Here is a 23,373-nt window from a genome sequence, read left to right as displayed (position 1 = left end):
TTAGTGGCCTAAGAACAGCGGCTGGACAAGCAAGAGAGCCACGAGCAAGCCTCCCTGCTACCCGCCAAGTTCCCACATCCACTCTGCGACCTCCTGTGCCTGGTACAGCCCCGTCCGCTCCTGCCAGCCTGTGTGTTCTCCATCCCCTGCCCCCCAGAGCCTGGCAGTCTGCTGGCAGGTGCCAGGTGCCCAGCCTGGGGCCCGCCCTCACCTAAGACCCTGGTGACGTGGCAGGGCCGCCCACAAAGAGCTCTGCTAGCACCCAGAGGTCAAAGAGTCTCTTGCCAACTAGCCAGGGCTGATGGCTGGCCGGGGTGGGGCGGAGCGGGGGGGTAGGCCCTTCCCACCCCTCCCAGGGCTCCCAGGAGGGAGGGGTTGCTGGGGAAACACACGGAGGGAGTCTCTGAGCCCCAGAGATGAATGGTCTGGGGTGATCTATGGACTCCAACTGTTTAAGCCTCCCCTTTTATGCCCCCCAGCGGAGAAAATGGAGAGTTGGACATAAAATCATGCATCTGATTCCCTAACAGGTCATGATACAGAGGAGACTGTGGTGGGGGAGACTGTTATTACTGGTGGCATTAGTGTCATCCTTCTGTCACCAATAATAATCACAATATTATAATACCATAGTCATATAGTATCATAATATACTGATGAGCCATATGAATGCCACATAATATTCTATAAGCCGCATATGCTATAGAATATGAGGACTCAGCTAATATGGGACATTATATCCTAGGAGGACATGTATCCCTGTGGCAGCTGGCATTACCCAGAGTAAGGCAAGGGGAGGGGCTGATCCTAGGCCCAAATCTGGCTCACGGCACGAGCCCCGTCCCCTGTTCCCTGGAAGAAGGTGGAAAAGCCAGTTCAGCTCCGGTGTCTGAGACAAAGGAGCACCGTCTGATTATGGTGACACGAGGAGTAGGGTGACATGGACATAGGGGTCAGTCCCCACTTACATGTCGCTTTCTCTACATATATCTATCTCCATCTAGCACTGGACTCTTCTCCTCCTCGTTCTCTGAAGAACAGGGACCAAAGAGAGGAGACGGGTTACGGCCAGACCATACGCTCTCCACCCGGTCACCAGGTCGCCCAGGTCACCAGGCCTTACGGGCAGGTGCTGCTTTGCGTAGCCCCTGCCTTTGGAACGATTGCACATGGAGACCCAGGGCTTTCCGGTTGGCGCCTGGCCTCCTCACCCTCTCCCTGCCCCGTGAACCTGGAGCTTAATTGTACTCCACCCACCCAGGAAGCTGGGCCTTGCTGGGCATCTGGCTTTAAAAGGCACCTGGGAGACAGAGAGATGCAGTAGTGGGGTGGGGAGGGTCCCTGTACCAGGGGCTATGGCGGCTAGAGGTGTGGGAGGCTTGAGGGTCCTTTTCCACAGGGCCCCTCACCTGCACTGGCCGGGGGTGTGGGCAGCTGGGGATCAAGGTCTCGGCCTCACCCCACCGCACAGAGGGGCACACACTGGGAGGAAGCCCCCCCGGCTGGGCTCCCTCTGGCGGAAGCTCGCAGCCCCGCCCTGGGCGCAGTGCGCAGCTGGACCACCGCCCGCCTGCACTCCTCGCGAGACGCCGTCCTGCCCAGCCCCGCCCCCCTCCAACCACACCAGCAGCACAGAGACCCAACTGCTGAGCCGGGAGCCCAGGTCCTCACTGACCTGCTCCTCGGCCTGGGGTGTCCCGGGCTCCCTGTCTGAGCCGCCTGCCTCAGGCCCAGGGCCCTCCAAGAAGTTGGATGGAACCAGGCCCCGCTGTCCATTCAGTTCCCCCTGGGGAGGAGAGGCTGAGACTAAGACCAGGAGAGGCCTCACCCCCACCCCCTTGACCCTGAAGCCCCCGGGGGACGGCCTGGGGTCGACGTCGCTATCATGGGAGGCTACCTGGTCCATTCCCCCGGGCTTCCATCAGGAACCCTTGCTCATCCCCTCCCTGGCTCTGGGAGAGCCCTCTTGGGCACATCCCCCCACCCCCATGTTCTCACATAGTAGAAACCATCATCGTCCATGCCCCCGAACACAGTGATGACGTCCCCTGCCCGGAAGGGCAGCTCTGCCTATGGAGAGACCAAGAGGCACGTGTCAGGCCCCGGGGAGGCCCTGCCACCACCCAGCTCGGCTGGGCTCTGTCTGAGGGTCCTCACCTCCACATCCATGTTGGGGGAGCTCTCCCGGGGGTTGTAGTCAAATGCAGCCACCATGGAGCGGGGAGCTTTCAGGCCAGTAGAGGAGATCGGCTGGGGGGCGCCTGGAGGGGGAGGGGGAGAAGACTCAGGACTCTCTCTAGACCCTCCCCCACCCCCCTACTATCCTTGGCACTGGAGGCCTGCTGACCCCTATTCACCACCTCCCCGCTAGTCGTAGCCCCTGGGGAGAGGTCGGAGGGGCTGCCCCGCCCCATCTCTCTCCCCAGTCTCCACTGCACAGGGATGGCCCCTCACCTGCACAGGGCTGGGCAGGGCCTTCCGACTCAGCTGTGGAGAGAATATGACTGTGAGCCCCGCCCCTCACATCGCTCTTCTTTGCGGGCTGGGGAGGGCAGGGCAGGCAGGATGCTCAGCCTCACACAAGGGATGCAGGAGAAGGACGCTCGGAGAGCACATCAGCCCAGCCCTTTGGTTTTCGTAGTGAACTAAGGCCCAGAAAGGGTAAGTGACTCGCTCCAGCTGGCAGAGAATTTATAGTCGGGTGCTTTCTAGAACAGAGGTCCCAGCAAACCACTCCCCATCTCCATTAGAATGAAGCTGCCCACTGGAGGGGTGGCTGGGGATGAAGGTCTGGCCCGATTCCCTGAACCTGCTCAAGACCTCCCATGTGTCTCCCCAGGGAGCCACGTAGTGTCCCCACCCTCCCACCCTCACAGGCCCCCGAGGGAGAAGGGGGTCTCACCCACCTTTCTTGGAGCGGCGGGGCTTGGGGGGAGGCCCAGCCGTGCGAGCTGTGGAGTAGACAAAGGGGCCGTTCCCTGGTCCAGGAAGGCAAGCAGATGTCAGAGAGAAACGGAGGCGAGGGAGGGGGACAGACAGTGACCTCAGTCTTCTCTCGGGGCTGTACCAGGGCTGCTGCACTAGAGCGTCTAAGGGCATTCCTCTCTCGTCCCCGGCCTCCCGGATCCAAAATACAGGGCCCGTCCCCTCGGCAGTGAACCCCCACTCCAGGCGGCAAGCTCACTGCTGCGGCCACACTGGCCTCAGTCTCTGAGGGCCCCAGTGGCTCTGCCAGACTCTGGACCAAGCAGGCACCTCGGCCACTCCAGACATACAAACTGCTCTGGGCGGGGGCAGTGTTGGAGTTGGCCCCGCGGTGGCAGGAAGTGGGTGGGGGACAGGAGCAGGTCATACCTGAACCCTCGACGAGAACATCTGGGGACAAATAGCCCCGCTGGAGCAGCTGCTGTCTCCCTGCAGGACTGTCCGCAGTCACCTCGGACACCATGTTGCAGGGGATGTAGCCCATCCGGCCCCCGCCTTCACCCCGATAGAAGCCATCGGCATCCTTGTCCCCAAACACCTGGACGCGAAGAAGACCAGTTGTGTCAGGAGGCCAGTTCAGCTCGCTCCCTGCACCCGAGGCCCCGAGCTCACAGCAGCACCACACTTGGGACTGCAGAAGAATGCTCTACCTTTTGTGGAACAGGAGATAATAGGGGGGAAGAGCCAAGAATACGGATCAGAGGGATGACAGAAAATAGCCCTTTCCGTGGGGTCGTCACCCACTATCTGCACATCCATGCCCCCAGTCCGGCCCAGACTAGGTCTCCCTGACCTCAGAGCAATAGCCGGAAAGCCTTCAATAAATACTTGGAGGCACACTAAAAGTTACAACGCTAACAGCAGCAGTTATCACGTTGTGTTATGCGCCAGGCAGTTTCAGGGCTCTATGGGTACTGAATCATTTCATCCTCAAACAACCCTGTGAGGTAGACACTTAACATTATCCCCATTTTACCAACGGGGCCCAGAGGCGTTAGCTAATCTCCTCAACGTTTCACAGCTACAGATGTGGTAGGATCAGGACCCAACCCCACATCAGCTGGCTCCAGAAGCTGTGCTCTCACCCACGCGTGGCTATCATGCCCCCAGCGCAGGAAAGGAGGGCGGAAGCAGGACCAGACAGTGAGTCGGTCACCTTCAGGATCTGGCCCTCCTGGAAGGGGAGCTCCTCTTCCCCGGCATCAGGGTTGGGAGACATCGACACGGGGTCATAGTCAAACAGAGCCACAAAGACCCTGACAGGTAGGTCCCGGTAAGCCAGTGCTTCTTCTGCAGGGCTCCTCGGAGGGGCTGCTGGGGAGAGCAGTGCCAATAAGCTCTGGCCAAGGGGGGCAGGAAAGCCCCCTCAGCCTGGCCCAGCCCCCCACAGGTGCTCACCCAGCTCCACGGAGCCTGGCCTGGGGGCCCGGGCCCCTCTCCGCTGGGGGCCCCTCCGCCCAGAGCCGTCCTGCCCTCTGGGCTCCCCAGTCTCTGTTGCCTGCAAAGAGAGGGCAACAGACGGCAGAAGTGACACACCGCCCCTCGGGCGGGCACCTCAGCAGGGGCAGGACCCCGCAAGCGCTCCCCCAGCTCTGCCCCGTCAGCGAAAGCGGCGCAGCAGAGCAGGGACACACGTTCCTCTCCTGGAGCCGTGGCCCAACCTCACTGGAGGCATCAGACACCCCCACGTGGGGAGGAAGGGCAGCAGGGGAGGCCCAGCTCCGGCCACCTTAGCAGCTGAGTGTAGTAGAGGGACAAAGGTTAGATCTGAGAGCGGGCCGAGGAGCGTGGGAGAGGTGTCAGGGCTGGGTGATGTCGGATATCACAGTCAGTGTCCTGAAGACGTAACTAGCTAAGCAGAGGAAAGGGCCCCCCGGCCCAAAGGCAGGGGGCCGGCTGGCGGCAACTGGCGACTTATGGCCACAGAATAGCGTGCATCCCAGTTCCGGCTGACAGAAGCAGCGAAGCAGCGGAATGTGTGTGGGAAGAGGCAGGTGAGGGAGCCCGGAGGCCCAGCCCCACCTCTGCTGATGGAGACGCAGCGTGGAATGGGAGCGGCCGGTGAGCAGCAAGCGGGGCCACCCGGCGGCAGCAGGCAGGGGGCTGCCCAGGGTGGGGAGAGGGCACGGACCCGGGAGGGTGACTCCTTGGCTCTGCCAGTTGCACTGCGGCCTCTCCGCTCTGGCTCCCCTTTCTCCCAGGCCGGGAGGCGTGGGTAGGGGTTGGGGCCTGAATTGGCCTTCGGAGGCCCCCTGGGCCTTCCCGTGGGTACTGCACCCCACGCCTCCCCATCTCCGAGGCAGCAGGAGCTGGTGACGCTGATGGCCCCGCCGCCCGTCTCTTGCTCATCTTCAGAATCATATTCGATGCTGATTTCCAAGCACTTGGGGGAGAGGCAGCTGGCCAGGCCCGATTCTGGGGCTGGGCCACGGGGGCACCTCCTCGAAGGGGCCGGCCGCCCTCTCCCACCAGCCTCTGGTCCAGCCCTGGTGCCCTCGCCCACGGGGGGGCCGCCCCTCTCCCGGGCGGGGCCTGGTCGTCCAGAGGCCTGGGACCCGCCGTTGCTGAGAAGTCGGCTGCAGTGTTCACGGGGCTCTGGGGACCGCCTGCGGCTGGGGGGCTTCTCGGGGGAGCCACTTCCTTTTCTCCAGCTGCTTCCACCAACTAGTCCAGGCATGTCCTCCAGGCGGTCCCCAGCCCTGGAGGGCTCGGGAGACAAAGGACACAGGCCGGGTCCTCGGGGCCGACCGCTGTCACAGCCCAGCCCCAGGAATGCAGGCTCAGGTGGGTCAGGGTCTCGGGAAGAAGAGCCTGCCCCTGGCCCCTCCTCGTCCTCTTCTTCCTCCTCCTCAGGGATGCTAAAGAGCTTCTTGCTGCAGAACTGCTGGAGCGGCAGCTCTAGGATCTGCTCCAAGATCTCCTCGTCGCTGTCAGTCTCACAGAAGGGGTCGGGCTGGGGCTGGGGGGAGGCGGGGGAGGGCGGCAGGGAAGAGAGGTCCGTGGAAAAAGGACAGAGCTGTGACCTTTGCCCTCAGATGAGGGCAGGGGTTTCAGGTAACCCATAGCCCTCTCTCAGCTTCCTCCAAGAGGAAAGACCAGAGAGAGAGGCGGGCCCAAAGCCACACAGCATGTCCGGGGCAGAGCCAGAGGAAGAATTAGGGAGCACACCCAAGAACGGGCTGCCCAGACGCTGGGATCCCGGGGGGCAGAAACGTCAGGGAACAGGCCATGCCTGTAACAGCAGGGAGGCCTCCCACCCCCTCCTTGGAAGCTCCCAGCACGAGCTCTCAGATGGCCAGGGCGCTGCATCTGGTGGGTTTGATGGGGAGAAGTTACAGAAAAGAGCGCCTCATTCTCCCCTTTCTTTCCAGGAGGGCAGAGGCCAAGCCTGAGCCACTTCCTCTCTGCTGCTCAGGACAGGGCCCAGGCCACACACCTAGAATGTTGCTGGCACTCGGTGGCACTGGAGCAGCTCCTGACACGTGGGGCAGAGGCCCCCAGAACCCGAGGTCTAGGGCCCACCAGTCCCTCCTCACCCCGTTACCTTGGCCCCATTGTCCCTGAGGCTGTTGCCAGCAACCTGCTTCTGGAAAGAGCAAGTCCTGACACCCAGCTCCTCTTCCTCCTCCTCCTCCTCCTCTTGGATGTCTGACAGATCTGAGTTGCGGCCATGGTCCACAAGGGAGCTCCCCAGACGGACCGCAAGCTCGGCCGTGTCCTCTCTCTGCAAGAGGCCAGACAAAGGAGGAGAACAGGGAGGTGAGGGAGGGCGCTTTGGCAGGGTCAGCCCCAGCCAGAATGAACGGGGTCCCTTGACAGAGGGAGACAGGGTCATGCCCCAAACGGGGGGTATGCCTGGTAGGGGTTGGGGAAGAAGAAGGATGGCAGCCAAAAAGGAAAGAAACCTGGAAGACAAAGTGACAAAGAGCTGGCCAGACATACAGCACAGACCAGAGCAGAGAACAAGCAGAGAGGACAGCCAGATCTGGGCTGGCAGAGGGCAGGGAGGGGGGCCTCCATTCCTTGAGGTGGCCCAGTGTCCCCAACCCCGTACCTCAGCCCTGGGCCTCAGCCCAGGCCCTGTGTCTCCTCCACGGCAGGCCTCAGCACAGGGCAGCCTCTGGGCCAGCGCTCCCTGGGTGGAGCCAGGGGCCGGGCGGGCCTCTCCCGCGGTCCACCCAGCCTCCTCCTCGGCCAGGGAGGAAGCTGCAGGCCCAGGAACTCGCTCTCCCAAGGTTGGCTCACTGGCCTTCCTGTCCCCTGGGGCACCCAGCGCAGCTGCCCCAGCCTCCTCCTGGAATGGCAGGCACTGAGGAAGGGCCCAAGCGCCAGACCCTTCTCCCAGTCTCCACCTGCTCCCCTTCTCCCCAGCAGGGTACCTGAGAGCCAGGCACTGGGGGCTCCTCTGAGGATCCTTTCGGTGTCTCTGCGGGAGAGCTTGCTGGGGAGCCCCCGGGGGGCTCTCGAGTTCCATGGGGGTTGGGGCACCGGAGGGGAGAGCTGGGGTCTCCAGGCCCCGGGGAGGCTGGAGCAAGTGGCGGTCTGGTCTCTGAGCCCAGTCGTGGGGAGGGGCAGGAGACCCTGGCTGGCGAGGAGGCCTCAGCCAGGGCGGGGGCGACGGGAGCCGCGATGGAGTCGGCCGACTCGCCGTGGGGCGACATGGTGCGCACGGCCACCGCGCGGCACGCCTGCAGCAGCTGCAGCTGCGACAACTCCACCAGCACGCTGCCTGCCGTGGGGGAGGCCACCTCCATGATCTGCAGGGTGGAAGGAGCACAGCACAGGAAAGGGAGGCTGAGGTGGCCGGGTGTGAGGACTCCGCGACCACCACAGTGACTAGCATCATGCCAGGCACGGCACCCTTGGCGTGCCACGCCTCATCTAAGCCTCCTGGCCACGTGGTTTCAGTGGTGGAATCCCAGTCACCTGCTACCAGAGCCCATGCTCTTAACCAATCTGCTACTTAGAGCCCAAATGCCAGGGCCAGGCAGCCTCTGTGCCAGGTTGGGGAGCCCAGGCCTCTGAGCATGGCGAGGAGAGACCCACATCTCGATCCCAGGGTACAGGTGGGCAGTGCCCAGGCCATACCTTCTGACCATCAGCATAAATGGCATAGCCTGTGACCCGGACGCCGTTGGAGGTGCCAGCAGCATCAATTGTTACCGGGAGCCAGCTGACGATCAAGATTCCAGGGGAGGGCCCCGGCTCAATCTGCACATCCAGGGGGGCATCAGGTGGGCCTAGGGGGAGGGGGACACAAGACCCAATAATGCAGCACACACACTGCCAGATATAACAGCCCACTTTGCCATTTCTCTAAAAACGCAAGTAGCAACAGTCTCCCCTTAGGCCACCGTCCGTGGCCTGACCTCCCAGGTGTTAAAGACACCAGGTGCCCGAGCCCACCTACCTGCTGGGAGTGTGGTGAACTGCAGGGTGGCAGCCCGTTGCTCTGGCCTCTCCAAGCCTGGTTCCCAGGCCCCTCGAGGTGGGAGCTGAGCCTCCACTCGGGCCTGATAGAGTGTACCAGGCCGCAGGTGGCAGAAGGTGGCCCAGTAGGTGCTAGGGCAGGCAGAGGGGCACTCTTCCCCATTGAGGTAGATGGCATGGGCCAAGTTGCTATTGCCGGGCGCCCAGGTGATCTCAGCGGACGTGGCTGTCAGTCGACGGACCCGCAGCTGGCTAGGTGCCACCCCGGCCCGGGCCCCTAGCACCAAGCAACAGCGCAGAGGGTCAGAGCCGCCCCAGCTGGTCAGGGCCTGAACAGAGACACGGAGGGGCCCAGTGTGCAGGTCCAGATTCTCAAGCACAGCCGTGGGGGGCGCCCCGGGCCCCAGGGCCTGCCGCAGCTCCCCATTCACACAGACGTGGTAGCCACGCAGCTCCACGCATTCAGGAGGCGGCTCCCAGGCCAGCACCACGCTGTGGGCCAGCTGCTTGAGGACAGCCAGACAGCGGGGGTGAGGCACGGCAGGGGGCTCACCCAGGCCCTCAGGCGAGGGGCTCAACCTGAGCTCGTCCCCTGCAGCCTCTTCCTCTGTCCTGGGCTGGCTGCGTCCCCCGCTGCTCTGGCCCCCGCTACTGCTGCCGCCCGCGCCTCCACTCAGGAAACTGAGTTCAGGGCCTGAACTGTGGGACAGATCAGCCAGCTCTGGAGGCAGGGAGGTCAGGAGGTCATCGTCGGACACACGCTCTACAAAATTGGAAGGGACCAGGCCCCTTCGGCCATCCATGAGCTCCCCTGGTGGAGGGAGGGCAGGGGAGGGGAAGACAGAGAGGAGGTAGAGAAAAAGCAGTCCAATAAATGCATTTTAGCAATGGTTAGTGGGTGATCTTAAGCATCTGATTCAGATCAACATTTACCCGTCACCAATTTTTAAAAGACAGGAGCAGTCAAGATCTGGATTAGGGAGTTACTGTTAATTCTCAGTATTGTAGTTATATAGGACAGGCATCTTAAATTTTAATGTGCATATGAATCACCTGGAGATTTGTTAAAATACAGATTCTAACTCAGCTAGGTCTGGGTGGGGCTGAGATTTTGCATTTCTAACGAGCTCCCAGGTGAGGCTGCAAGGATGCAGAAGAATGTCCTTAGAAGGAGATGCATGTTGAAGTATGTCTGGGTAAAGTACCATCTGTCTACAACTGGCTTTTCAATCATCTTTCTAACCTACATACAGAGAAGGCAGTTATGGCAAAATGTTAACAACTGTTGAATCTAGGTGGTGAGTACATAGGTATTCATTGTACTATTTAATTTTTCCGTGTGTTTGAAAACTGTCATTTTACACAGGCCTGAGGAGTGAGGGAGGGGGTGCCCCTCAACTTCCCTGTGTGGAAAACAGACATCCTCAAGGGGAGAGGGACGCCCATCTGGTCAGAGTAAGGGAAGGAATCTTTAGACACAAAAGACATACCTGCCAGAGAAAAGAATCCCCTGTGGGTTCTAGAAGGGGTTGAGACCCACAGCAGGCCTCGGTCCAGGAGCATGACTGGCAGTCAGTTCAGACAGCGACTGAAGGTAAGTTCTGTTACCCTGTGCCAGTTCCCCTGAACACTTGGCAACAGAGTATCATACAGCGTTTGTTTTTTGTTTGTGAGACGTCAGAAAAACAAGAAATTGGACACACAGTCTGTCACGGTCACAGCTAATTTGGGAAAAGGAGAAAGATTCCTGGGGTACAGATGAGCTGGCGGCTGGTGTGCCTTATTGGGAGGAAGGAGGAGCAAAGGCCAGGGTTTCGGGGGGTGTAGGCAGGCCTGAGCTGCAGGAAGGCATGTAAGTTTCCCCAACACCCTCTCTCTACTTATGCTAGGAGGGAAAAACAAAAAGTAAGGAAACTTGAAGAAGAAACAGAAGGGACTTTCAATAAATTAGATAACATGAGCACTGTAGTGGGTTGAAAGGTGGCCTCCCCAAAATATGTCTGCATCCTAAACCCTGGATCCTATGAATATGACCATATTTGAGAAAAGTGTCTTTGCAAATGCAATTAAGTTCAGGAGCTTGAGATGAGATCATCCCAGACTATCTGGGTGGGTCTTAAATCCAATGACAAGTGTCCTTATAAGAGACACATAGGGAGAGACACTGAGAGAAGAGGAGGAAATGTGACCACAGATGCAGAGACTGGAGTGATGTGGCCACAAGCAAGGAACACCTGGACCCACCAGAAACTGAAAGAGACAAGGAACAGACTCCCCCCTAGAGCCTCCAGGGGGAGTGTGGCCCTGCCAACAACTTGATTTCAGACTGCTGGCCTCCAGACTGTGAGAGAACACATTTCTGTTGTTTTAAGCCACCCAGTTGGTGGAAATTTGTTACAAAAGCCCTAGTAAATTAATATAAGCACTAACACTATGGGGTGTGAGGTTCATGGTAGGAACCATCACACTAAGCAGATCCACAGCCCTGAAAGGCTGGTGCTGGAGCCTGGGCCAGAGTCAGTCTCGTGCTCCTGAAGCTTGAGCCACTGAGAGCAGCCCAGGTGGGACCAGACACAGATGAAGCCGTCACTTAGCTGAAGTATGAGGAGGAGGAATAGGGCATCCTACACCCAGTTGTCTACATGCCTTTCGATCTATCCCAAATTGCATAGTTCAAATTCTAGTAACCTGTGGTTAGTTAATAGTTGTGTTTTAGCTGCCCCGCTCCAAAAAAAGGTGTTGGTGTTTTTATTATTTTTTTTAATTAAAAAAAGCGTTTTCCCGGGAGCTATGTAATCCTGCTCTCCATTATCCATCCTTACAGAGAATTTAGCTGTTTACCAGCATTCCCAGCACCTACTCAAAGAGCAGGCGTGGGGCCCAAGGAGGAGAGGCTGAGCAGGCTCTGAAAGCTTTGCGTGTTCCAGGCCCAGACCTAACCGCTTTCCTAAATCCCCACGCACGGCTGCAGCTCTCACCCTGCCCTGTCCAACCCGCATCCCAGTCTCCGTACAGTGCCATCCTCCCTACTGCGGAAGGATGCAGCCTGGTGCCTGGCCAGGGCCACCGTGCGGAGTCTCCCAGGCCATTTCTTCTGCAGGCCCCGCCCTGTTGCCCAGTCTCAGTAATGGGGTATCTGCCACGGTTGCCCCAGCCCACGGGCACTGTAGAACTGCCCTGAAGCTCACGCCCTGCCTGGGCCCTGACAACCGCTAACCACTTGTTAACACCCTTTCCTGGGCTCTGGACCCTGATTCCTCCTTCCCGCACTGACTGGGGTCCAGCATCAGATCTATGCCACATGCCTGACCTCGAGGTCTCTAGTGCTAAGCGCTGCCATGCCCTGTCTGCCAGCACAAGAGTGAACTTGGCCGAAATTCCCTGTGGCATTCTGTCCGCCACCTGGACCGTCACAGGCCCTGTCTTGCTCTGGGCAGGTCTGGAGTCAGACCAGCTGCTCCCACAGTCCTCCCTTTCCCTTTCCCTTTCCCCGCGGGCTGCCGGGTCTCTGGATGCCTTTCAGCTGAGTCTGAGAAGTTACAGTGGGCTGAGAGGATACAGATGGGTGGAGGTCTTCGGGAAGAGGAGCTTAAAAGCAGGCGAATGGACAGAATGATCCCCACTATCTTCCTACCTTCAAAGAAGCCATCCTCGTCCATGTTGCCATAGATGTAGATGTACTCGCCAGCGGTAAGCGGAAGCTCTGCCTCTGGGTTCTCATTGGGGCCCTCAAAGGGGTTGTAGCTGTTGGGGGAGGTGCGGAGGAGGAGGAGGAGGAGGAGGACAGCGACTGACGTTCTGTCTCCGTGTCCTGTGTCCTCTCCCCCAGTGCACTCGGCCTCTACGGAGACTTGGTTGTCCCCCTTTAACCACATGGAACATCCACTGCACCCACCCCAGCCCAACGAGGCTAAGTGGACATGTCCCGCTGGGGTCCCTGCCCCACCCCCACCGTCTCCAGAGGCCGTGCTCTTCACCGGCCCCCCCTCCCTTACAGCCCAAGTGCTGGGGAAATGGGCAGCAGGGGTGAGGGCCCACCTGTAGCGAGCGAGGAAGACCTGGATCCTGGCTCCTCCCCGGCTGCCCTCCGGTGCTGCTGGCGGCAGGGAGATGCTGTCTGCCTCCAGCTCCTCCACCTCACTGGCTGTGTCCACCTGCGGACACGCAGAAAGGGCCAGTCCCCTCCAGGACCCAGGGGCCAAAGGCAGAGGAGGTCCCACCGTTTTGAGAAGAGAAACCGAGAAGATGCTGGGCAAGGCCGGCAGCGATGGGCCCCGATGTTTTCTAACTCAGCACCTGAGCCGGCAGGGCCTGGCGGAGCCCAGATGCCCTGGCTCAAGGGACGGGGTGGGGGGGCGGGGTAAACCGGATCCCTCCCTGAGCCCCGGCCTCTTTTCTGCACCAGCCCAGTAAATAAGACCACTTTCCCCATCGGAGAGGGGGCCAGCCACACCGGTGGGGGAGGAGCTGGGGAGGGTGTCCCACGACAGCCTGTCTCCTTAAGGTAAAAACGCCGCCAAGCACTCCGATGGTGCAGCGTTGGAGGCCAGGAGGCAGAAGGGGTTGAGAAGTCCCCGTGACGAGGGTTCTGGGAGCGGAAACCGGTGCATCCAAAGCCAGCACCACCGCTCCAGCCCACAAGGGGGCAGTAGAGGCCGCGGCCAGGTTCTACCCCTTGAAACCACCCGGGACGGCAGGGCTGCTCCTGACCACCCACACACTTTCTGGGGTTTGGAAGGTAGAGAGATGGATGAGGTGATCAGAGGGGTTGTGAGTGATACCAGGGAATTTGGTAATGACGACAGCTGCCACACGTTAAGCGTCTACGGTGTGCCCGGCACTGAGGGAGGCACCACCCTTGTATTTTTTCACGTAATCCTCACAACAGCCTCACGAGGCAGGGTTATTAGTTCCAAACCCAGCCAAGGAAACCGAAGCCCAGAAAGAGGCAGCGACTTGCCTAAGACAAAGCTGGGACCTGAATCCCGGAACCTGTGCTCCTCCTCAAAGGACTGCCTGCTTCTGCCACCGACACTCAGGACCAGCCTCATTAGGTGGATCCTGACGCCAAAGTGTCTCCCTCCATCCAGCCCAGGACTCTAGGGCCTCTCTGGGCCCCAGAGGGGTGGGCGCTGGGCGGCCCCAAGGGAGGGCTTGCAGGAGGGTGGGATGGGCCCCACCTGAGCTCCCCGCCCACCGGGAGGAATCCTCCCTCCCGGGGCCTGGCTCCACTTGGGACCCCACACGGGCCAGCGGCCACCCAACTCCTGGCCACCTCCCCACCCCCCTTCCCCAAGGCAGAGCCAGACCCCAGGCCCCGCCCCAGCACTGACCTCGGGCGTAGGGCATGACTTGGGGCTGTTGTGGATGGACTCGGAGCGAGAGGAGTTGGAGAGAGACTCTGCCTTCTTGGCCGTCCTTCGGGGGCCCCCAGCAAGGGTGGCAGGGGCAGGCTCGGAAGACTTTGGGGTGCAGCGCCCTGGGGAGCCTGGCGGGAGGTCAAGGTCTAAAGAAAAGATGACACGTAGCCTTGGGCGTCTGTGGCCTGAGGAGCGACCAGGGACCAAGCGTCCTCTTGGATCTAGGGGTCAGGCTCTCCACGGCCAAGTTTCCTTACAAGAAGGGAAATACTGGGTGGGGGGAACTTACTAAGTGGAGGTGGAGGTGATTGACATATATTATTTCATAGGCTCCTCAGAGCAGCTTGATGAGGTGCATTGGATGCTCCCGTCTTACAGCTCAGAACACACGGCCCACAGAGCGTTAGTAGCATCATGAACTGTTAAGTGGAGCTGGGACCACGAGATGTGACTGAAGCCCAGCTGGCTCTTCACCAGCCTATCCTGCCTGCTGCCGCCTCTTAGTCCCCACCTCCCAGCCATGGCCATGAAGGGGAAGGAGCAGCAGGCCGAGATGCTCCCACGGGCCTGTTTTTTCCCCACTGGAGCCTGGTCCAAGCCAGCCCTGGCTCTAACTTGCTGTGTGATTTTGGGTGAGTTGCTAGCCTTCTCTGAACCTGAGTTCTGCTCTATACAAAAAACCCGAGACCTGGGGATTCCAGGCTAATGTCACCGGGGTCTACCTCACCTTTGGGGCCAGACCCCCGGCAGGGCTGGGGGGTGGAACAGCAGCAGGGGGGTGGCGGGCGTTCCCCAAGGGTACTGTAGCCCAGGGCGGAGGTGAGCAGATCCAAGGGGCCCGGGTGCAGGCGGAAGGCCTGGAGCTCCTGCGCCAGGAGGCTGAAGCGCTCGGTCTGGCTGCGGCACTGCTCCTCCAGCTCTCGAACCCGGACCTGGGCCAAGACCCACGATAAGCCACAAGACCCACCAAAGCTGCCAGATCCAAACTGTGCCATCTCCACACAGCCCCGCACCAGGCTTCAGATCACATCTGCCCAGCCCCTAGGCCTGGGTACCAACCCTCAGCCTGGCTGCCCCACTGCCCCGAACAGTGTGCTGCTGAGGGAAAAGACCGGGAGCTGTGGGCCAGCCTCACTCCCAGCCCTGCCTCTTGCAGCAAGGCCTCGTGCCCCAGGCAGTGGCGCTTCCTGCTGTGGCTGCTTTCTAGGCCAAAAGGGGTCGCCCTACCCCGATCACCCCCACAGTATCGCTTCAGGAGTTTTCTCAGCTCCGTGGCTTGTCACCCTGCCGCAGTCAGTGACCCAAATCCCTGCTCTCAGAGAAGTCCCCGGAGAGATCCCACACGGGAGCCAGGGACATCTTTGTGACAGGAATGAGCCAATTCCCAGGAATTTTTCTCAGGGATCAGGAGAGTCCCCGTCAAGGGGATCATGGGTTAGACTGGTGAGGAACTTCCTCAAGGTCTCAGTGGCTAGGTTTTAGAGGAGGGCAGGGCCTGTGTCTGCCAAGCACAGTGGCAGATCTGGGACGAGGGGGTGGCCCACATGTCCTGTGAGAATCCCAGCCCATCTACGGAGTCTCAGGTCTGCTACCAGACCCACCCCTGTCGTTGGACATGAGGGTTGGAACCACTTAGACCTAAGGGAGGAGACGCAGCTCGGCCAGCCTGGAGAGGTGTTGGGGAGGCCCCCCCCGCAGGGAGGAGGGGAATCAGGAGGACGTACCTGCATGGAATCCAGGGTAGACTGTGGCAGGAGAGGAAAGCACAGAGGAAAGGTTAGAACCCTTACCCTGTAGGTCATTTGCCCAGAGAGGGAGGGAAGGAATGAGGGACCCAAGCGGACCCCGCCCAGTCAGCTCCCTAGACTGACTGAGCAATTGCTAAAGGGAAGGATATGGCAGGGCCAAAGGGGGAGGGGATCCCCCCAGGCCCCAGAGCACTGAGGGGCCCTTCCTGGGAGCCCACTCTCCACACACCCACGCCACCCATTCCAGCGCTCTCTGAACCTCTCCCGCCTCCCCGAAGCGGGCAGAGCTAATGGCCACCCCCAGGGACCCACCTCCAGCAGCTGCACGGCCCCTTCGTGTTCCCTCTGGGCTTCTGCCTGGGCCTGCAGGTGGGAGGAGGCAAAATGCTAGAGGAGAAGGATGAGGTATGGGCGTGGGATAGAGTGTGATGGAAGGGAGGAGGGTAGGGAGGGTGAAGGGAGAGAAGGAAGGGGAGGAGGGGAGAGGATGGGGGAGAAGGAGGGAAGGGGCTGGGAAGGGGCTGAGGGTTCCTCCCCCCGACTCCCACCCGGGAACGGAGTCACAAGGCAACAGGGTCAAGGAGCGGGGCCTCATACTGCTTCTCTCTTCCCGGGACCTCCTGCCTCAGGGTTTCCCTCCCCTCTCTCTCGACACTCTTTCTCAGCCTCTTCTGCTGGCTCATCTTCTACCCCTCCGGAGTGTTAGGGCGCCGCAGGGCACAGTGCTGGGCCTGTTTTTACTCTCTCCCAAAGGGTCCCCTCTAGTCACCCGACTTAGACACGCTGAACACTCCAAAACCTGTCTCCAAGACCAGCGTCCCCAGGACTCGAGACTCATAAAACCAGCTGTCTATGGACATCTCCACTTGAGTGTTGAACACACAACCCAAACTTGGCCAAAACAGAGCTCAGGATTCCCTACCTCTCAAATCTGAGGCCCTTCATCCCTCACTCCTGGAGAGTGAAAAGCCTCGCCCTCCATTTAGTCAGCAAACGGGTGAGAGAAGGGGCACTGAACTGGAATCCCGTGGTGAATCCTGTCAGTTCTAGGCCCAAAATAATATTTCAAATCTATCCACTTCTTTCCATCTGTGTTGCCTACACCCTAATCCAGACAGCCATCATCTCCCGCCTGGACCCCTGCAGCCACCCGACACCTGACTTCCCTGCTTCCGAGCCCGCTCACCCGTCCATCCTCCGCCGTGCTGCCAGTGCGATCCTCTAAAATGATGGATCAGATCATGCCACTCCCCTGCTCAGGACCTTTCAACAGCTTCTAACTACTCAGAGAGCAACATATCCAAACTCTTCCCGTGACCTTTGAGGCCTGATGTGATCTGGCTCTTGCCCACTCCGGCTGTTCTGTCCATCCTACCACATTCTAGCCGCACTGGTCTGCGCCCCCAAGCTCCTTCCTGCCGCAGGGCATTGGCACATCTATGCCCCTTCCCTGGAGTGCTCATCAGCTGGCTCCTTCCGGCCCCTGAGGTATTAGACGCCTTCCTTGCCGAGCTCTCTAAAGAGGCCACTCACCCCATCCCAGACACTCTGTGTCACATCACCCTGGTCACTTCCCCCACTGCACTTGTCCATGACTGGGATCATCTCGCTCCTGGATCTGTTTACTTGCTGATCGGTCAGGGACCTGAACTTTGCCTCCTCCCGGTCCCTCCAGGGCCCGGCACAGTGCCTTGGCACACAATGGGTTCTCAGTAAATACCCACTGGAGGAGTGACGGTAATGCTGGGGTCCGGCAACCTACCACCCTTCCCCCGCTCCGTGCCCCCCAACCCTGCCCCCACCTGCTGCAGCCTCCGGACCTCCTCCTGCTTCTCCTGCAGGCTAAGCCGGGCCTGCTCATGGTCTAGCTCCAGCTGCTGCCTCCGCTGGGCCACCTCCCGCATGTGCTGAAACGCAAGAGCCCGCGTCAAGGCCCAAGCCCTGCTCTACTGTTCCTACAGAAGATCTAAGATGAGGCTGCCTCAGACACCGTGTGTTCCAGATACTCTCTGTCGAAAAGGAAACTGAGGCTAGAGAAGGGAAGGGCCAGCGGCACCAGGACTCGGCCTACACCCCAGCGCCCCACAGAGTGCCACCGTCCCACTTTCTCCCTGTGCCAGGGACCGATGCCCCACCCCCACCCCCACCCCGCACAGGCCCCTCACCTTCAGCACCTGCTCCAGGCTCTCCAGCTTGCTCTGCAGGCCCCGGCTCTTGAGAAGGGCCGAGTCCCTCTCCTGCGTCACTCCCAGGAGCTGGCCCCTCAGCTCCACATTCTCCCATTCCACCTGGAGAGCGGGCAGCGCCAGGGAGTTCAGGGTGTGAGCCTCCACCCCCAGCATCCTCACCAGGGGTAAGAGTATGCTTCATACTCTAGCCCAGTCCGGGGTGGTGGGTGGAGGAGACAGCCCTGTGCCTGGAGACCGGGGGCCTAGCAGGACCTGGGCAGAGCTGCTACCTGCTCCTTCTCCGTGGCTCTCCCACTGAGCCGAGAGTTCTCCTCCACGAGGCGGGCATTCTCACTCTGGGCTTCCCTCAGCTGCAGTTCCTGCGAGACCAGAGGACCTCTGGGGAGGGTCCCAGAGCCCACCTTCCTCCTCTCCCCCCACAGACGACACTGCCCTCCCCGACCTGGAACCTGCATCAGCCAGGAAAGGGGAGCCCCGCAGAACGGGAGGAAAAGCACACTCTCTGGGCAGGAGGGAAGGAAGCAGAGCTGAGGGGAGCCCACCACCTGGCTGGCCTGAGGGAAGGGCGGAGCTGGCCCCCTGGGAGGCCCTCCCGGCTGGGCGCTCACCAGCTCCTCACATCGCCTCTGCTTTTTCCGGGCTTCCTGCTCCAGGCTCTCGCATTTCTTCCGCTTCTTGCTGAGCTCTGATTCCTGTGAGGTCAGAATGGAGCTCCTCATGTGGGAAGGCAGATCCACCCAGAATGGGTCTCCTCCAGCCCTCGACCTGGGACTTACCAGCTGCTGCACCCTCTGCTGTTTCTCTGGCTCCCCTAGGACGGCGGGTGGGTTTTCCACATCCTCCTGGGGCGTGGCCTGGAAATGGCCAGGGGCAGAGGGCTGGCACCTGAGAAGAAGGCCTCAGGGCAGCCTACCCCCAGCCCCGCCTGTCTGAGGGAGGTTCCCACCCCATCTCACGGTCAGCAAAGAGATCCCTGCCCCGGGAAGTAGGGGTGCTGTCTGCCCCCCACCGCATCCCCTCATCTCCAGCTGATGTGGAAGAGCAGAGGCTGCACCCCTGTGTCCTCCAGACATAGTGCTTTGAGATCCTGAGACCCATGCGTGCCCTGGGAGATGGGTCCCTTATCCAGGCCAGAGCTTTCCCTTTTTAGCTTCCAGCCCTGCTCTGCACTCAATAACTGTCCTGGGTGTCCTTCAGCGACTGGCAGAAAACTAGGAGGCTGCCTGGGCCCCCAGGGATGTGGTGTCCCCAGAGCTAAGGGTTATGGATCCATAGAATCTGGGCTCGGCCCAGAGCCTGCAGACCTGGCCAGACCCTCCTCCCAGCTTCCACCAAGCCCACCCTATTGCACATCCCAGTTATCCGCGCAAACTCCGGAGGAGGACAGGTCTTGATGGGCGATGCATCTCCCTCTCTGGGCCAGGCAGAGGGGCAAAGTCTGAGCAAGAAGCATCCCACACCCTGAGGCCTTGGTCGCCAGGAGGTCCCTTCTCCCTCCCCTCTTCCCGGAAGGAGGTGGACCTAAGTGCTGCCCAGTACAGAGGATGGAGAGGAGCCAGACCTCCAAGTTCTGGGGGTCCGGAGCGGGGTCCCTAGCCCTCGGACCAGGGGCCACCTCAGCCCGGCGCCCAGTGAGGGTCGCCCGTACCTGGAGCTGGGGGCGGACACACTGCCGCCCCCGAGTAGCCGGGCCGGGCCTGACGGACCAGGCGGGCGCTGAAGGGGGCGTCCCCGCGCTGCGGCGGCTGAGGCGGGAGGCGGCGGCGCGGGCTGGGCCCCGGGTGGCTGCCAGGGCAACCGGGGATTTGCAGCCGGGCCGTACCACTGGCGGCACGGCAGGGGCGGCGGGGCGGGCCGCGGGCCTCAGGCCTGCGGAGGGCGGACCCCGAGCCCCCGGGGGCGGGCGCGGCGTAGGTACGAGCCCCGGGAGGCCGGGCAGAGGACCCTGCTCCCAGCTGGGGACAGTCCCCCAAGCCCTTGCAGTGCGCACGCCACCACCGCGTCGTCGGGGCCCTGAGCGCGGTGCAGGGGGAGATCCCCCGAGCCGCTCCCACCCCCATCTCCGCACACCCACACACCTGCCCATGCGCCGGCGCTCACCTCTCCCGGGGCCCCGGGGGCGGGCGCCCCTGCTCTGGCCGGGGCGGCCCGGCCTGGGGGCCGAGGCGGCGGGGGCGGCTCCCTCTGGTTGCGCAGGGCGATCTGCCTCTGCAGCCGCAGTACCTCCCGCTGGGACTCCCGCAGCAGCCGGTCGAAGTCCCGCACGTGGAGCCACTGGGGGCCCTCCTGGAGTCGCGGGACAAGGAGGGGAGTCGGGCCTAACCCCTGCCCGCCCTACGCCATGCCCAGCAGAGCCCGCCCTCCGCCTGACTGGAGGGGCTCCGGGGCGGGGGAAGGTACACATCCTCCCATGCATACATGCCTGGTCATAGATGCATGCTTACAGAGCCACATGCTTCCGCTAGCCCGTGTGCAAATATTCCCAGGAACTCGTTTACTGGGCACTCACGGCGTACCCGGCACTGTGCTAAATGCCTTGAGAACATCTCTTCACACCAGTGTGAGCTATGTGTGGATTCATACAGTCAGACCCACTGGCATGCAGCCTGAAGCCTGGAGCACAGAAATTCCCAGGTCTGGGACTCATGGCTCCACCCCCTTCGGTTCAGGCTCCTTCTCCCCGCTGCCACCTGGGCCGTTGCCAGGGGAACCTACTCCTCAGCAGCCTCCACCTTCTCGCTTTATTTGCATCTCATTAACATCTCAGTCCACATCCCACGCTCCCGGGCAGGCTGGAAGGGGTGACCAGGGCCTCCTCGCACCTTGCCAGCCAGGGTGAGCCTGGCCTGCAGCTCCCTGCACTCCCGCTGCAAGGCAGCAATCTGCTTGTCCTTGGCCAGCAGGGCACTGGCTGTCTCACTGAGGTCCCGGGCTCGCTGGTGGGCGAGGGCCTTCCGGCACAACTCCAAGCTGGCCCCTGGACTGGGCATGGGAGCACTCACCTGGCCAGAGGAGGGGTAAGGCCAACGGTCATCTGAGGGCTGGGGCACTCCTCCCAATCCTCAGCTCCTCTCACAGGAGGGGTTAGGATGAAAACCTAGAAGTGTGGCCTCCTGCTTCTACCCTGGGTCTGGATCTACCCTGGATCTACCCTCAGGAGACCAACAGCCTCCCTTTGACCCAATCCCTGCAATCCTCAAGCAGGAGTGAAAGGGTTAACTGCACATCCTAGTTTAGGCCCAAAGGATGCTGCTAATTGAGGGCTGCCACTGTGATGGGTTTTCACCCCTGCCCCCACCAGATCTGCACCCAGAGATGAGCTCAGCCGGAGGCTGCAGCCAGCACCAGCACGTGGTAATCCAGAATCCTGCTCCCTGCCTGCTCAGGAACTCCCCGCCCAGCCCTTCCCTCCCTCCTGTAGCTCCAGAAACCCTCAGCCTCCTAGCCTGGCTGGCATTTGCCCTTCCTACACCTCAGCCCCTGGGTTCCTGCTTTCCTAGGTGCTAAGAGTCCGTGACTCCCAAGCCTCACCCCCTCCGGCCCAGCCCTGGCGCCCCTCTTCCCTGGTCGCCCAGCCTCCATCCAGTGGCCTCCCAGCCTCACCACCCGCAGGTTAGTCTCCTGCAGCTTCTGGGCTCTCTCCTCCAGGCGCTTGGCAATGACCGCCAGCTCTGCGTTCTTCCGCTTCAGTCTCCGCACCTTCTCCTCCGTCTCGGGGAAGCTGCTCTTCCTCTGACAAGGGGTCAGCCAGAATTGGGGCATGTGGAGAGCAGCCCCCAGACCCAATCCTAAACAGCCCGGGCCTTGGGCTAGAGTCCTGGGCTCACAGTGGGGTCCTTGGCAACCCTAGGTAGGGGTTCACCCTGTCCGGATCTTGGGGTCATGCCAGCTCCATGGAGCTCCCACTTGGAGCGATGCTTATGGGATGAGAAGGACGCCGAGGCAGAGGCCCGGGGTGTCTGAGTCTGCCTCCCCCCCCAGCGCCAACCAGGACCCAGGACTCGCTTTCCAAGCCTCACCAGCATCTGGTTCTCCTCCTTAAGGATGGCACAGCGCTGCTGCAGCTCCCCCACGGCCCTCAGCAGCTCCAGATTGGGCCTGTCCCCAAAGCCCATTTTCCGCTTACCCTGGCATGGGAAAGGACAGGGCACAGCGACTCAGGAACCCACCCTACCTGTGGAAATCAGAGCCCTCCATAGGGAAGCATTCCCCCTCCACAGTCTAAGGAGACATGGAGACGAGAAGGTTCTCCCACACAGTTCAGGCCTTCGGGGGGGAGCACAGGAGACCCAGGAGAAGGGGTTCTTTAGTCCCACCTGCCGACACTAGCATCCCCCAACCCTGGGACCCTGCCTGCTAGTCCTCAATTCTTTCCACCCCTGCCCATCTTCCCCTCTTGGGAAATGCCAGCTCGAGCTCCCATCCCCACTGCTCCAGGCTCCTCGGGGCCCCTGAGTCCCCCAAAGTCCTGGTCCCTGCATCTTCTACAGGAGACTGCTCGTACCGACCCCAAAACGTGTCCTCCCTGGCTCAGCCCAGCACTGAGCCCCCTCCCCTAATGTGCTTCCTCTGGACTCTGATTCCATCACACACCTCCACACGCCCCCAGTATCCTCCAGCCCCCAAGGACAGAGACTTGCAGAGGAGACAGACAGACATAGACAGACAGACAGTCAGAGAGAGACTCACGGAGGGAGGGGGAAGGGGGAGGGCCAGAGGTAGACAGAGAAGGCAGAGTCAGAAGAACAGACAGATGGCAGAAAATGGAGCCAGTGAGATTCCTGACCAAAGAAGGGAGGACAGACAGTCACAGAGACGAACCCACAGACAGAGATGGGCCCGGAGAAGAGAGGTGGGCAGTGAAGTTGCGTGTCATGCCCAGGCTGGAGGGCATGGTGAGATCCCCGACCTCGCAGACCCCAACCGTCCACAACGCCCTTACCTTAGAGAAAGCCTCCACCTCCTTGTCCTCCAGCGTCTGGCAGCTGAGTCCAGAGCTCAGTGCTCCCGGCCCGGGGCTGGGCAGCCCAGTTTCTGTTCTTTCAGGCTGGATGCCCCCCACAGGCCCGGGGCTTCGGGCTCCCCCGGGCTCAGAGCTCTCCTCAGGCCTCAGTTCTCCAACACGCAGAGCTGCCGGAGTATCGGCAATGCCTGGGGATGCACCTCCAGGTTCGCCCCCATGGCCTGGAGTCCAGCTCTGCCAGGCGGGCAGTGCCCATGGCTCCATGTTTCCGGGGTCCCCCGGCCGGGGGAGGGGTGTCAGTTGCTCCATGGTTCTGCCAAGGGTCCCCAGGACCCGGGCGGGGGGACATCACCCAGCCAGGTGGAGGGGCTGGTGAGGGTCACGCCAGGCCAGACCCTTTCCTCTCTGAGCTCTTGGCTTCACGGAAGCTCCATCCAATGCTGACTGAGTTCTTCCTCACCCACAAAGGAGGCTGCAGGAATCGGGGCTGCCAGAGCTGAGCTGGAGGTACGCGAGCTGTGTTTGTTTGTGGCTGTGTGTGCGCGCAAGTGTGTGGAGGAGCAAGGGTGTCCCCGTGAGGGTGGGGAGGATGTGCAGAGGCCACCGACAGCTGTGGCCGGGTGAGGGTGTGCATGTGTCTCCAGGTCTGCCTGTGCTGGTCGGCGCTGCTGTGTGTGTTTGGAGGATGGGTGCCCCCA

At 61.2% G+C, this 23,373-nt stretch overlaps 1 protein-coding gene across 2 annotated transcripts; it reads right to left on the bottom strand.

The window, feature by feature from the left end:
• Positions 1-1,000: 1,000 nt before the first annotated feature.
• Positions 1,001-22,984, bottom strand: TSPOAP1 (TSPO associated protein 1). Of its 2 annotated transcripts, XM_024127855.1 has the most exons (31): positions 22,655-22,984; positions 21,732-21,839; positions 21,316-21,444; positions 20,535-20,714; positions 19,813-19,998; positions 18,489-18,566; positions 18,321-18,404; positions 17,982-18,071; positions 17,689-17,811; positions 17,326-17,430; positions 15,836-15,886; positions 15,500-15,520; positions 14,503-14,707; positions 13,749-13,921; positions 12,454-12,569; positions 12,050-12,159; positions 8,396-9,226; positions 8,074-8,225; positions 7,365-7,742; positions 7,040-7,279; positions 6,530-6,709; positions 5,117-5,944; positions 4,384-4,483; positions 4,142-4,296; positions 3,355-3,523; positions 2,907-2,978; positions 2,455-2,487; positions 2,158-2,261; positions 1,999-2,070; positions 1,676-1,786; positions 1,001-1,030 (listed from the first exon to the last, which is right to left on the bottom strand). In XM_024127855.1, exons 1-31 carry the CDS (start codon positions 22,982-22,984, stop codon positions 1,001-1,003), a joined length of 5,544 nt encoding a protein of 1,847 aa, XP_023983623.1. The 2 variants fall into 2 exon arrangements, with proteins under 2 accessions (XP_023983623.1, XP_023983625.1); XM_024127857.1 differs by lacking the exon at positions 20,535-20,714.
• Between the last annotated feature and the right edge of the window lie 389 nt (positions 22,985-23,373).

Source organism: Physeter macrocephalus, chromosome 14 (assembly GCF_002837175.3).
Source record: "Physeter macrocephalus isolate SW-GA chromosome 14, ASM283717v5, whole genome shotgun sequence".
NCBI classification, from domain to species: domain Eukaryota; kingdom Metazoa; phylum Chordata; class Mammalia; order Artiodactyla; family Physeteridae; genus Physeter; species Physeter macrocephalus.
The sequence above is the reverse complement of the archived record's forward strand: the minus strand, read 5'-3'. Positions and strand labels throughout refer to the sequence as shown.